The 13,970-nt window shown below is 37.5% G+C and overlaps 1 protein-coding gene across 1 annotated transcript in view; it reads left to right on the top strand.

Moving 5' to 3' along the window:
• Positions 1-13,970, top strand: part of PAPSS1 (3'-phosphoadenosine 5'-phosphosulfate synthase 1) — a 38,951-nt gene that overhangs the window by 18,515 nt on the left and 6,466 nt on the right. Inside the window, exons 7-11 of the mRNA XM_014941305.1 lie at positions 1,247-1,358; positions 2,279-2,484; positions 4,927-5,062; positions 7,053-7,321; positions 12,212-12,441. Of these exons, the coding sequence (XP_014796791.1) occupies positions 1,247-1,358; positions 2,279-2,484; positions 4,927-5,062; positions 7,053-7,321; positions 12,212-12,441 (953 nt within the window). The remainder of the gene's footprint in view (positions 1-1,246; positions 1,359-2,278; positions 2,485-4,926; positions 5,063-7,052; positions 7,322-12,211; positions 12,442-13,970) is intronic.

The following is a 13,970-nucleotide window of genomic DNA, read 5'->3' as shown; positions in this document are numbered from 1 at the left end:
TGCTTCTGACTGTTTCTGCTCTTCCTTATCTTCTTTTTTTTTGAGAACTGAACATAGATAAAATGCATGAGTTTTTTCACTAGCTTTTTGACAGTGTTACTGTAACTTAAAGCTAAGCATTTCATCTAGGAGCTGACTAAACTCAGAGTTGAGAATTTGCAGTGAGTAACTTGACTTTGAGGGATTTAGATGACATACTAAGCTCTGTATTATATAGTTTTAAAATTTACCTAACCTAGTACTAATAAATTTTAATACTTCCTTTCACTGCATCTTACTAGATTCCTTTCACATATGTGTTTCTATTTATTGCTTTGATGAGGAATAATATTTAGGTCACCATTATTAAATTTCTGTAGTGTCCCATTCTAAATTGCTCCCTATATAGAAAGACAAATCCTTTCCCCCTCTACCCCTAACCAGTGGTTTGTTAAATATCAAGCAAGTAAATGACATAACCTTGGGAAGAAAATGTGTTTTGTACTTGCCTCAGCATAAATTAAACAGTGTAATAAAATTAGTCATGCTTTTTGAAAAAGAGACTTGCACAATAAAAGCCTGTCCTTGTCAAAGACTTGACCAAGTCGTAGTAATGCACTTGCAGAAATAATAGAGGCCACACACTAAGTCATAGCGTGACTGTTAAAGTGCTAAGGAAGGAAATTCTTTGTGAGCTGATACCTCTTAAACTAAAATAACTGCTAGTCCTGAGAGAATTTTACTTCTGGATTGTCTCACTGGTTTCTGCAATAAAATTTTTCTTTCCAATCTTTTTTAAGATCAGACCTCTTAATATTCACCCCCATAATTCTGATATTTTTGTGGTAATTTTATGTGGTTTTTTTCTTTTTTTTTTTTTTTTTTTCAATCTCTTGGTTATCTTGCTTTGCTAAAACAATAAATGCAAGCAGAGCTCTAATTCAGTTCAGTTGAACTTTATCAAGCATTTATAAATAAAGTTTATTGTGGGGTTTGTTTGGTTTTTTGTTTTTTAACACATGGAAATTTGATCTAGTGCAAGGACTGGAAAATAGGCAAAAATATGAACAGTGAGGAACAAGTTGTTCTTTTTTTCTTACTTGTAGAAACTTAGAAATTTGTCATTAAAAACTGTAACTGAGAAATCTTCCATTTATATTGTACTGAATTTTATGGGTAAATCATGATCTGTTATGATTACTACCTGATGTCAGTCATTATGCAACAACTTTTATCTGCTCTATTTTTTCATTAATTTTTTTAAAAGGTGGATATGCAGTGGGTGCAAGTGCTAGCAGAAGGTTGGGCAACACCCCTGAATGGCTTTATGAGAGAGAGAGAATACCTGCAGTGCCTTCACTTCGACTGTCTCCTCGATGGTAGGGTAAAACTCACCATTTGTAAAACTGAGCAAACTAATCCTACTTCTAAAATATTGTTAATGCTTTGCTTAGTGGTGATGTGATAACGTGTTATCAGGCTTGTGCACAACCTGGGGTAAGAGCGTTGGATTTATAACCATCAGTTTTAAAACTGGTGGTTTTATTCTTTTTATACCTACCATTGTGTTAGTTGAATATCTTGCCTTTTTGACTTCACAAATTTCAACCTAAAATACACACTTCTAATTTGTTTTGAAGAAATTGATTTTAGAATTCAGAATTGCAATTTAATTGCTGCTTAGCTCTGTGGCCAGAAGGTTTGTTCTGAAATATACATGCTTGAATCTGAATGCAGTTTTAAGTGAACAGCAAAAGTCACCTTTTGAAATAGTTGAATTATATATGCTAACTGCTTGGGTACATTTGGCTGCTTGTATCACATTGAACTTCTATTATGGTCCAAAAATAATGGCTACTGAGAATCCTATTTCTTTTTTACTCATTAGCCACTCCAGCAGCAATCTTGCCTAATGTTTCAGATGATCTTTTTAAAAATGTCAGTTGTGTATGTCTACTTACTATGTAGCTTCTTGAACAAGATGTTCATTTGAGATTGCTCAAAAGTGGTATCCTCACAGTCTAAATACTTGTGTGCAGCTATAAGTACTTGCTATTTTCAGTACTGTCTTTGCTTCCTCAAACCCAGTGTTTCCACGTTTTTATAGCACACATCTCTTATGCAAGAGTTCATTCTAAAAGTTGCTTTTAACCCCTGTTAAAAGAAGTACTTGAACTATCTGTTGTGTGATATACTTACAGCCTGGACTGTAACTTGTGAGGAGGGAAGATTTTCATAATATCATTAATGACCATGACTAAGGATAAGGGTGCCTTTTTTTTTTTCTTTCACTCTGCAGGAGGAGTTATTAACCTGTCAGTGCCTATAGTGCTAACAGCTACTCAAGAAGACAAAGACAGACTGGATGGGTGCACAGCAATTGCACTGGTGTATGAAGGTCGCCGCGTGGCCATTCTCCGTAATCCCGAATTCTACGAGCACAGGAAAGAGGAACGCTGTGCTAGGCAATGGGGAACAACATGTAAGGAACATCCCTATATCAAGGTGTGTGTTTAAAAGTTGAAAATCTAGTCCTGCTGGTGGCATTGTCTGTGGAGCTGCAAATTAAGCGAAGCTGATGTCTGTGACTGGTGTGTTTCAACAGCAAAACTACTTTGAGAACTAATTAAAACATTTGAGCAGAAACAAAGCAGCTGTTGAATAGTCCGCACTTAGTGTGGAAATCTAATGCCAATATGTACACATGAAATGAATTTAGAATGTGCTGTAAAATCTGTGCTACAGAAGAGGGATCTTTGCCTTCTAGTGTTACACATGAAATGAATTTAGAATGTGCTGTAGAATCTGTGCTACAGAAGAGGGCCTAGGAAGCACATCCCTCTGTGTAGCCAGATGGATCATCAAAGCTCCTTAATCAGCGATATATGCATTGTGAAGGCAAGAAAACATCTATTTTGCCTGCATGTGGACCATGTGAGAACTGCCTGGTATAGAGGCTTTTGAAATAGGCCCCATTCCCAAAGAGTTCATCATTTAACTCTCTGGGGAGTTATTTCCCATCCATTGTGTTCAGTATGTTTTATTATTTTGACCTTATGTGTACGTCATACTGAAATGTTCTAATTGTAACACACCCATCGCGATGCTGCGTTTGGTTTTGCAAGCTGATGTAAATGCTGCATCTTGGCTCGGCAGAGCCCAAAATACATGTCTTTTCCCATTTGTCTCTATAGTATCTTTTTGTTTACAACCATGTCTTGAAGTCAAACAAACATCAAATTATGAGCTTGCTCTTAAAAAGGGAAAATCTTTGATGTGTTCCAAAAGTATCTGTATGACTAATAGTTATACGTATGTAAAACCTATGAATTTTTTTACTTCATTTTATTAATGTGTAATCCATTTTTTTATTAATGTGTAATGTCCTCCTTGTACTGACTGAAGTTGTGTTCAGGAGTATATCTGAAAAAGGACATCTGCTAGATACAAGTAAGAGCATTCTGAAAGATTTTCAAAGCCCTTGATATGTTCTGTGCTGATGAAAATAAGACTACCTCTTTATTGAAAACTTAAGATTTTCTTACAATTTCTTCAATTTGTGTTATGCAGGACTTGAATGACTTGTTATAAAGCCTTAGCAATTACAGAATGACATGTCTGAAACTAATGTAGAAGATGAGGAGCTATGTTCATGTATCTGTACTTGGGTATATAGTAGTGTCATGACAGCACAACAAATGTGTGTGTAGTAGTATCATGAATCTGGTGGCCCTTATAAATTAATCAGAAGTCTTTGCGTGCCCAAGTGTTACTGTAGTGCAGAGTTTTCTCATCTTTGTGTCTTTATCTCACCTTCCCCCCCACCCAGGTAAGATGTCAAACACTGGCATTTTCTTTGGGAAAGGGGTGGTGACTGTAGTATGATTCAGTTCCAGCAGGTCATCTGTCTCAAAGCAAGAAAACCGATTGAAAAATTCACACTTAATTTTAACATCTTGGTTTGTGGGTTTAGTATGGAATGTCTTATGTTATATCAACATTTGTTGTCATCTTTAAATTACATAAGGCTAAAAAATTATCAGAAATGTGTATGAAACTTGGAAGTGTTTTGTGGTTCCATCTTCAAAAGCAAATGCATTCACAGAAGTTAATAATTTCTGAGTGATTTATATGGCCATTGCTAAAGTATCATAAGCAGCTTGCCATAATTATTGTTTTGATAAAAAGTGAGGTGATATTTGAAAATAACAAAAGAATCCTAGTGAGTGTACAATATATGTTACCTTGGTAAAGTGTTGCTGTGAAACCAAAAGCTATCCTACTTCAAAGATACTGATTTTATTCATAAATCAAAGTGGGCAAGTAGTTAATCAGAATTGTTTTATTTGTTACTTTATTGCTGACCTGAATCTTGTAAGCTGCAGGATGATACTAGAACTACACTTGCTGTAAAGTGTGCAACTTCATTGAACTTTATATATTATGCTTTCCAGCCACCATCTCTTTTTGTCATGTAATAATAATGTTGGTTAAGAATACTGGCTTGCATTTCTTGAATTTCTATGTTAAAAACCCCTTTATTTTGAAAGAAAGCCATGTACCTACTGAAGGTTTGCACATCTCTCCTGCACCATGGCATGTCTGGACTATGTTCCAGTGATTTTATTGATTTATTTAATTATTTTTAGACATTGATGTTTGACTTGAGACTGACAAATAAAATTAATCCAGAATTCTTTCCTTGGTAAAGATGTGCCCCATTGTAATGCTCTCAATGCTCAGGAGAAAGCTAACAACCAATCCTATCCAGTGATTTTATTGATTTATTTAATTATTATATTAAACATTGATGTTTGACTTGAGACTGTCAAATAAAATTAACCCAGAATTCTTCCCTTGGTAAAGATGTGCCCCATTGCAATGCTTGCAATGCTCAGAGGAAAGCTAACAACCAATTCTGATGAGGATTTTCCTTTCTTTTCTTAGATGGTTATGGAGCAAGGGAACTGGCTTGTGGGTGGAGACCTACAGGTCCTTGATCGTATTTATTGGAATGATGGACTGGATCAATACCGACTGACCCCAGCTGAATTACGACAGAAATTCAAGGAGATGAATGCAGGTGAGTAAATTTTTCTTGTTGTATTTTTTCCTGCAGATTTATCCAAATGCCTGCTGCCTCAATACCACAAGGGCTAGCATTGTTTTAAGGATGCAGATTTTTCGTGCTCTCTTAGGTGGCATTCTTTGCCTTTTACTGGTACTAATTTTTACAGTCTCAGGCAGTGCATTGCCTAAATGCACAAGAGAAGCTGATAGTGCCTGAGGTTCTGAATTTTGTCTTTCCATGCACACTAGACATATTACTAATGTAGGAAAAGATAATATTAATTGGGTAGAACATGATTTAAAAATTATCAGATTCGACTAAAACCGTAGAGGTATGGCTGAGTGCTGAGCTTTCATGCTCTTCTATTTTTAAGTCTATTTTGTGCTGCTTCTGGGGAGCAAAACTTCATGCAAGTAGTGCATTAAGTACTTAATGCAAGTAGATTTGTGCAAAGTGGAATGTATCATGCTCTCTTAGGTGGCATTCTTTGCCTTTTACTGGTACTAATTTTTACAGTCTCAGGCAGTGCATTGCCTAAATGCACAAGAGAAGCTGATAGTGCCTGAGGTTCTGAATTTTGTCTTTCTATGCACACTAGACATATTACTAATGTAGGAAAAGATAATATAAATTGGGTAGAACATGATTTAAAAATTATCAGATTCAACTAAAACTGTAGAGGTATGGCTGAGTGCTGAGCTTTTATGCTCTTCTGTTTTTAAGTCTATTTTGTGCTTCTGCTGGGGAGCAAAACTTCATGCAAGTAGTGCATTAAGTACTTAATGCAAGTAGATTTGTGCAAAGTGGAATGTATCAAAGTTAAAAATTGTGAGCTAACTGCTAGCTTTATATTCCAGAAAAAACAAAACAGTTTTTCTCACTAAAGCAGATATGTTAGGCAAATAAATCAGGGAATGGGTTGGGTTGGAAGGGACCTTAAAAATCATCTAGTTCCAACCCCCTGCCCTGGGCAGGGACACCTCCCACCAGACCAGGTTGCTCAAAGCCCCATCCAGCCTGGCCTTGAACCCCTCCAGGGATGGGGCAGCCACAGCTTCTCTGGGCAAATAAGAGGCCAAATAATGTCATAAAGCAGAGATGACAGTAACTGGCAAGCATCTGCTAAACGCTTCTAAGCGTGAGGGAAGAGATTAACATCAAGAATGCAGAGATTGGTCCTGAGCCCCTGTCTTTTTACATTGTGGTCAGTATTCCAGGATCTGCAGGTTTGAAGATGCCAGTCTTTGTTTTAGCTAGCCCCTAAATAAATGTATATGATATCTGAAAAAAACCCTGTTCTCTAGATTTCATTGATTTCTTATTGGTAAAGCTCTCATTTATGGTGATTTTGCCATCTTGTAGAGTAGCTTAGTTCATCTTAATTTTGCAAAAGGGAGAAATCCTGGTTGCATCAGGGTTTTTTGAGGAAGGGCTTGTAATAATTCAGAATAGGAGTTAGCCTTGCTTTGTTACTATGTGTAAACTCTACTAAGCTGTTCAGGTGAGGGAAACTTTTTTAGGCATATTGAATCCCCTTTTATTTGTATTTTTGAAAACATGTCCATTTGTTCTCCTGATAATACATTGAGCCTTTAAGACAGGTAGCATAATTTGTTTTCCTCTTAGAATTTAACTTTACATTATATGCTTATGCGAGTAAAAAAATTCAAAGAGAAGATTGTAGATATTAAAGAAACTAAAGCAATTCTCCAGAAATCTCAAAAATGAAGGAAGCTGGTTTGTGGGGGTTTTTTTAGTATGGTTGTTTTCTATTAGTTCGTAATCCTTTAATGACCTGTGACCACTGCTATTATACTATATATACTATATGTTTAATATACTATACATATACTATATGTTTAATAGAGTTCACAGGAAAGATTGTACTGTTTGAAGATTTTTCTGTGGTTGTACAACTCCTGATAAAATAACTTTTCCTTATATCATCTTTGTTATATTTTATGCTTTCCTTATATCCTCTGTCTGGTTTTTTCCTCCACAGATGCTGTCTTTGCATTCCAGTTACGCAACCCGGTGCACAACGGGCATGCTCTTTTAATGCAGGATACCCATAAGCAGCTTTTGGAACGTGGCTACCGGCGCCCAGTTTTGCTCTTGCATCCCCTTGGAGGCTGGACAAAGGAGGATGATGTTCCTCTCATGTGGCGCATGAAGCAACATGCTGCAGTACTGGAGGAAGGAATCTTGAACCCAGAAACTACTGTGGTGGCTATATTTCCTTCCCCCATGATGTATGCTGGACCAACTGAGGTAAATACATCAAAAGCTTAAAACAAAACACGTATTTCGTGCAACGTCTGATGTTCGTGCGTTGTGGCTTTTGGTTTTTTTTTTTAAATGGAGACAGAAGACTAATTTTCCTTCTGAAACCAGACCGTAAAGGCTCCCTCTGTCATCAACCAAACATTCTTTGATGAAGAAACTTCTATACTGGAGAATTTTGCTGGAAATGGTGGGAGATAATGTTGGGTTTATGAGCTTCTTTCTTTACAGTTATAGGGGTAGGATAATGAATTAATTTTTCCTCCTTTTTTACAGTATTTTTCAGAAGGAATTATGAGATCTGTTAACATACCAAATAGTTGTCCTGAATGTTAAAATACTTAAGTTTTATGACTGTTAAGCAAGAAGTTTTTATGTTGGAGTGTTATACACAAATTAGAAAAAAAGAAAGCCTTTGTTTATTTTTTGGCAAGGCTTGTTTCAAGGCTTTTGTATGAAATAATTATTTGGCATCACTTTATGTAGAAGCGAGGTCTTGGATTGGAATCCCTAGAGGTTTGTGGGAAGAAGCAGAGAGAATAAATGCTCTCATTTGAGGGCAATTCCTTTAGGGGATATTAGCTCTTCATCTCACCATCTCAATTTTTCCTCACCCCTGCATGAATCACAGGAAACTCAAATTCTGACTGAACTCCAGAGGTTAACTCTGTGGTAGTTTTTTGATAGATAGGAGATCTCACCAGTGGAATGAAATTCGACAGGTGTTGCTTATTTTCTGCTGGCTGGTTGACTGATCAAACAGAGCTTGCACTGCCTTTCAATCCAGAGAAAAACCTGTAGTCCAGATCTGGTTGAGGCATGTGAGTGAGTTACTGTAGGGAATCTTGTACTGTTCCCCATAGACCTTTTGTGAGAATTACCAGAAATCTTCTACTTCAGGCTTATATTCGTGAGTGCACGAGGAAGAACAAAATCCACAATCCTTATTTTGAACAGAATTAAGAATTTTCTCCTAACCTAGATGGCATTTCCAGTGACCTAAGAAAAGAGCCTGACAATAATGTTTGTAGCCAAGTAATAAAAGAGACTCTTGTTTTAATTGTTTTCTATAGGCCATTTAAAAGACATTGGTACCAGGTTTTCTGTTTCTGTAGCACAAGTGCTTTAAAGAACAACAAGCAGCTGTTACTACAGTTATCTACAGGGTCAATGTAGCTTTCCTGTCTGTAAAGATTTTGTTGGGTGTGTTTCATAAGCATCAATTTTGCATTTTTGTAGTTTTGACATTCCTGATAATCACTTCGGAAGAAAAGAAAGAGTTCTGTAAGGGAAAATTCTGCATCAAAATACAATAAATTCACTTGCTTAGAGGAAGTAAATAGGTTCTGTAGTAGTATGGATGTATAGAAATGGGACAAGAGCTGCTAGTTTTACGTCTCAAATGTGGTTTACATTATTCTAAATTGTCTTAGAGAAATAGCTTCAGTTATTCAAAACGGAGTTCTTGCTTGCTGTTACTCAAATGACAACATGAAACTTAAATTTCTTAACTATGCTAGAATGTTTTCAGAAAAGATGCTGCTAGCTGCTGTGGCATGCTGGAATTTCACTTTGTGCTTGGAACTGTGGTGGGTTGACCCTGGCTGGATGGCAGGTGCCCACCAAAGCTGCTCTGTCACTCGGCCACCTCAAGTGGACAGGGAAGAGAAAATATAACGAAAGGCTTGTGGGTTCAGGTAAAGACAAGGAGGGATCACTCAGCAATTACTGGCATGGGCAAAACAGACTTGAATTGGGGAAAAAGAATTTGATTTATCAGAGTGGGATAATGAGAAATAAAAGTGAGTCTTAAAACACCTTCCCCTTACCCCTTCCCTTCTTCCTGGGCTCAACTTTAGTCCCAGTTTCTCTACCTCCTCCCTGCAAGCATGCAAGGGGTTGGAGGATGGAGGTTGGGGTCAGTTCATCACACATCATCTCTGCTGCTCCTTGCTCCTCAAAGGGAAGACTTCTCGTGCTCTTCCTCTGCTCCATTGTGGGATCCCTCCCACACAAGACAGTCCTCCATGAACTTCTCCAATGTGACTCCTTCGTATAGGCTACAGTTCTTCATGAACTGCTCCAGCGTGGGTCCTTCTCATGGGGTGCAGTCCTTCAGGAACAGACTGCTCCCGTGTGGGTCCCCTGTGGAGTCACAAGTCCTGCCAGCAAACCTGTTCCAGCGTGGCCTTCTCTGTCCATGGGGCCACAGGTCCATGGGCTGCAGGGGGACAGCCTGCCTCACCATGGTCTTCACCACGATCTCCACCATGACCTGCAAGGGAATCTCTGCTCCAGCACCTGGAGGACCTCAACCCATGGGCTGCAGGGGGACAGCCTGCCTCACCATGGTCTTCACCACGATCTCCACCATGACCTGCAAGGGAATCTCTGCTCCAGCACCTGGAGGACCTCAACCCTCCTCTTCTTCACTGACCTTGGTGTCTGCAGAGTTGTTTCTCTAGCATATACTCACTCCTCTCTCCAGCTGCAGTTGCTGTTGTGCAGCTTATTTTTTTAACCCTTCTTAAACTTATCACAGTGGTGCTACCACTGTCACTGGTGGGCTTTGGCCTTGGGCAGTGGTGGGTCCGCCATGGAGCCAGCGGTGTTGGCTCTATCGAACATAGGGGAATCTTCTAGCAACTTCTCCCAGAAGCCACACCTGTAGTTTCCCTGATACCAAAACCTTGCCATGCAAGCCAAATATAAAAATATTAATATACATTGATAGTGTTACTATACATTCATAGTGTTAATTTAAATTACTATAAATATTAAAGTTATTAGCATAGCTATCAGCATCCAGATGCTTCCAGTGCGCCTTGTATGGTTGAGTAGCAGTGGAATCTGTCATGTGTAACGTCTGGCTGTGTTCAAGATGAAAACTGATACCAACAGTATCCTTGTAACTTGTGACTGATCTCATTATCTGATTACTGATTTACAGAACTCTGTCCATATTGACTGCTAAACTTCCTCCTTGAGTGGTTTCTATAACAATTAGTTGTAGAACTAATGAGGAACTAACAATTAGTTACTACTTTGGAAAGTGACTTTTGAACTTCTTTCTTAAAGCTTGTTAACAGAACAGCATTCACAGTGACTAAAATAGGAAACTGTGATTTAGTATGTAAAGATGTGCAGTAGGCAGATGCAAATTTTTATTTGTAATGGAAGAAAACTTTATCCATCAGGTTGTCTACTTAATACAAGGTAGCGACAGCAACTTTTGTCCTGTGATTTGGGGTTTTTTCCCCTCCTGCATTCCCTTCCTTATTTTTTAATTTTTTCTTTCCCTTTAGCACTTGACAAATGTTTTGACAGATGTTTATTATAGTTCAACTTGTGAAGCTATTTTACACTATCTAGTTACCAGGTAGGCCTTTTTGTTTGTGAAGATAAGGCTGCACATATAAGAAACTACTGTTAAATACTTACTGTTTTTTTAAACTCTTGTCTGAGTATCCTTTGGCAGATACAGAGCTGTATAGATGATATGACAGTTCGTTTAAGAGAATACTTCTCAGTATGAGAACTCATTGACATTTCCTGAAGTGGTGTGTCTGTGTTACCTAAAGTAACGTAATAGTTATTTTTCTTTTCCTTTCTGTACAGTTAAATTTTCTATTGAAAATATTACATATAAAAATGAAGAAAATTCACCAACATACTAAGTCTAAAAACTGTTGTAAGTGTAACATATCTAACAGTCTAGGATCTAGTAAATACTGCAGTCTTTATGAGAAAAAAAAATTCACCATATTTAGTAAAAGAAATGCATTTCTAAATAATTTGAAAACTTCTTTGGTTGTAGGGTGTGGATGATTGAGTAGTCTGTATGCAGAATTTCCTTTGAAGTATTTTTTTTAACCTTCATTAGTAACTGAGCTATGAGGAAAAAAGTAAAAATCAAGTTGTTAGTTATGAAACCACTTGTTTTGGATTGTGCAGTGAAGTAATGTGGGAAAGCTGTCAATATTTACAATACTTCAAATATTAGGCGGGAGTGGGTGCATCCAAGCAAAAATTCAGTAAACCTAAAGTTTCTAATTTTGACATTAATTCCTCCACAGTTCATATAGATGTGTTTAAATTAAATTATTTGAAAATGATTGTGGGAAAAGCGACTAAATATTTACCAAAACTAGAGTTGCTTTATTATTTCTCATCTTGAAAGCTTGTGGTATAAATAGGCCTATTTCAAGCATTCATGTGCAGTACGTGCCTAGTTTATATGTCCTTTGGGTCTTAACATTGACGCGCACTAAATGTTGAAGTTCTGCTTTGGACAACATCCTTGCCGTGTGCACCAGGTGAAAATGCTGAGTATGGCTAATTTTTCTTTTTTAATGTGTAAGTAGGTTGATTAGATTGCTTGTGAGCTCTGTGTTTAAGCAGCCTATCTTGCTTTTCTTCCGATGAGATCTTTGGCAACTATCTATTGATGTCTTTTTAGAGAAATTACTGTGATAAAAATAGAGCAATGCGTGGCTAGATCCCACTAAGCTTCCCAAAGCAGTTGCTTTTGCATTAATCTTTTAATATAAGAGGAAATGGATGGAGGGTGACAACATCAGGAGAAACTGAGCTTAAAAATGGATGAGCTCCATCTCACTTGCCCTGATTATACTGTTCCAAACACTGTGGTAAAGTAATTTTTGAAGCATCCTAATTTGCAAATGGAGCGGGAGTAGTATATCTTAGCTGTGAGTTTGGTGGTGATTCACATAATTTATTCTTTGTTTTGTTGTGGCTCCATAGTAAAAATCATGTCTGATTACAGAAAAAGTGGTAATTATACAACGCATGTGTATTTTAAGGGTCATATTTTGACAGTTTTATTCTGTTAACTGTTTTACCCTGTTTGTCTTCTAGGTTCAGTGGCACTGTAGATCACGGATGGTTGCAGGAGCCAACTTCTACATTGTAGGGCGAGATCCAGCAGGGATGCCCCACCCCGACACTGGGAAAGATCTGTATGAACCAACCCACGGTGCCAAAGTGTTGACGATGGCGCCAGGCCTCCGAGCACTGGAAATTGTACCCTTCAGAGTTGCAGCTTATAACAAGAAAAAGAAGTGCATGGATTATTATAACTCTGATCAGTAAGTTGTATTTTTGTTTTAAGGCTTTTTGAGCAATAGCTGTCTTTTACCCCCATCCACATAAAAAAAATGTTCTAAATTAAGTTCATATTGCTCAAAGGTGGAAGTGCTCAGATGTGGTTTTAGATCACAAAGTGCAACTTGACTTCACCGTGATTTGGGTGCAGTTTCACAGCACAGCTAACCTGATCCAATTTTAGCTGCCACTGGAAGATCCCCTTTTTCTCCCAGGCACTGGAGTTTCTCTCAGTTTTGAAATATGTTGGCACAGATTGCTAAATCCACAGAAAAATATTACTATTTATTATAATGGTAAGATTAGCTTCCTGATGGTTTATCTTTCTAAATATGCTTCTCAAGTGTCAGGTGTGCATCAGATATGATGGAAGACAAATGAGAGACTACAGCAGGGAGAAGCTTCTGGACAAGAGAGCGTGACAAATAGCTATTTGCTCTATTTAACAGTAATGCAAAATGATGCCCTAAGTCCATTGTATGTCCCAGGGTTTTCAGCTGGGAATTTTTAAATCCAGTTACATGATAGGAAATTTCACCTTCTGCATGTTCCAATCTTATTTTTCACTCATGGCATAGTGGAGCCCAAAATTCACTCTATGTGTTGCTGTGGTGCCAAATGAGCAGGACTAGCAAGATGACTTGTCATTTTAGTTTAAACCTCTTTATTCAGATTATTGAACTGTGCTTTTATTTTACAGCAAACTGCAGTCAAAGTTAGTACTGAATACAAACTGTCGAACCAGGTGTTTTTCCAAAAAAACCTTGTGTTTTTTTTATATTCTGACTATTTCCTACTGCTTCTAACTGAAGAAGTATGTCCATACAACACAGTTCATTTTTGAAAGCATGAACTCAGCATGGGATGGATTGATCTGTGAAAAATGAACCCATCTCTTATGCCTTGTTCTTCAGCTGCTTATGCCGCAGTTACACCGAGTATAAAAGTCTCCAAGGGTGTCACTGTGGCTTGTGACAACCAACCACCAAGTTTTATTCAGCAACTTGTGTCTTTCTTACCATGAATTATGTTTATTTGTAGATCGTGTGCTGGCTTAACCTTGATTGTAAGTTATGTAACTTCTTTATATTTCAGCAGTAAATTCCAAGCACCTGAATTAGTCTGGTTTTATTTTTAAAAGCAGCAAAGGGTTATCATCTCTTACATATCTAAATATAACTTTATGGTGTGTGTTTTTGTTGTTTGGAAATCCTAAGTAGCATGATAAAGGCAAATCTGTTGAAGCCTGACAAGAATTAAAATAGTTTCACTGTGTATTACTCTATGACATCCATATGTTTAGAAATTTGGTGATTTGCTATGTTGCAGATGTTTTAAAATTGGAGCTAATCAGGGAGGCTTATTTAGCTGTTGTAGTTTGCTGATGTTGTTCTTCCTCCCTCTTCCGTCCCGTATAGGCAGCATTCCAGCCTAAGGTTCTCCTTAGTGCTGTGAACTTTTTCCTTGGATGGCATTACAGCAGGTTTTCTTTTTTTTTTTTTTTTTTTTTTTC

The sequence above is a fragment of the Calidris pugnax genome, unplaced genomic scaffold, assembly GCF_001431845.1.
Source record: "Calidris pugnax isolate Ruff unplaced genomic scaffold, ASM143184v1 scaffold34, whole genome shotgun sequence".
Classification (NCBI taxonomy): domain Eukaryota; kingdom Metazoa; phylum Chordata; class Aves; order Charadriiformes; family Scolopacidae; genus Calidris; species Calidris pugnax.
This window is presented reverse-complemented; position numbering and strand designations above follow the sequence as displayed.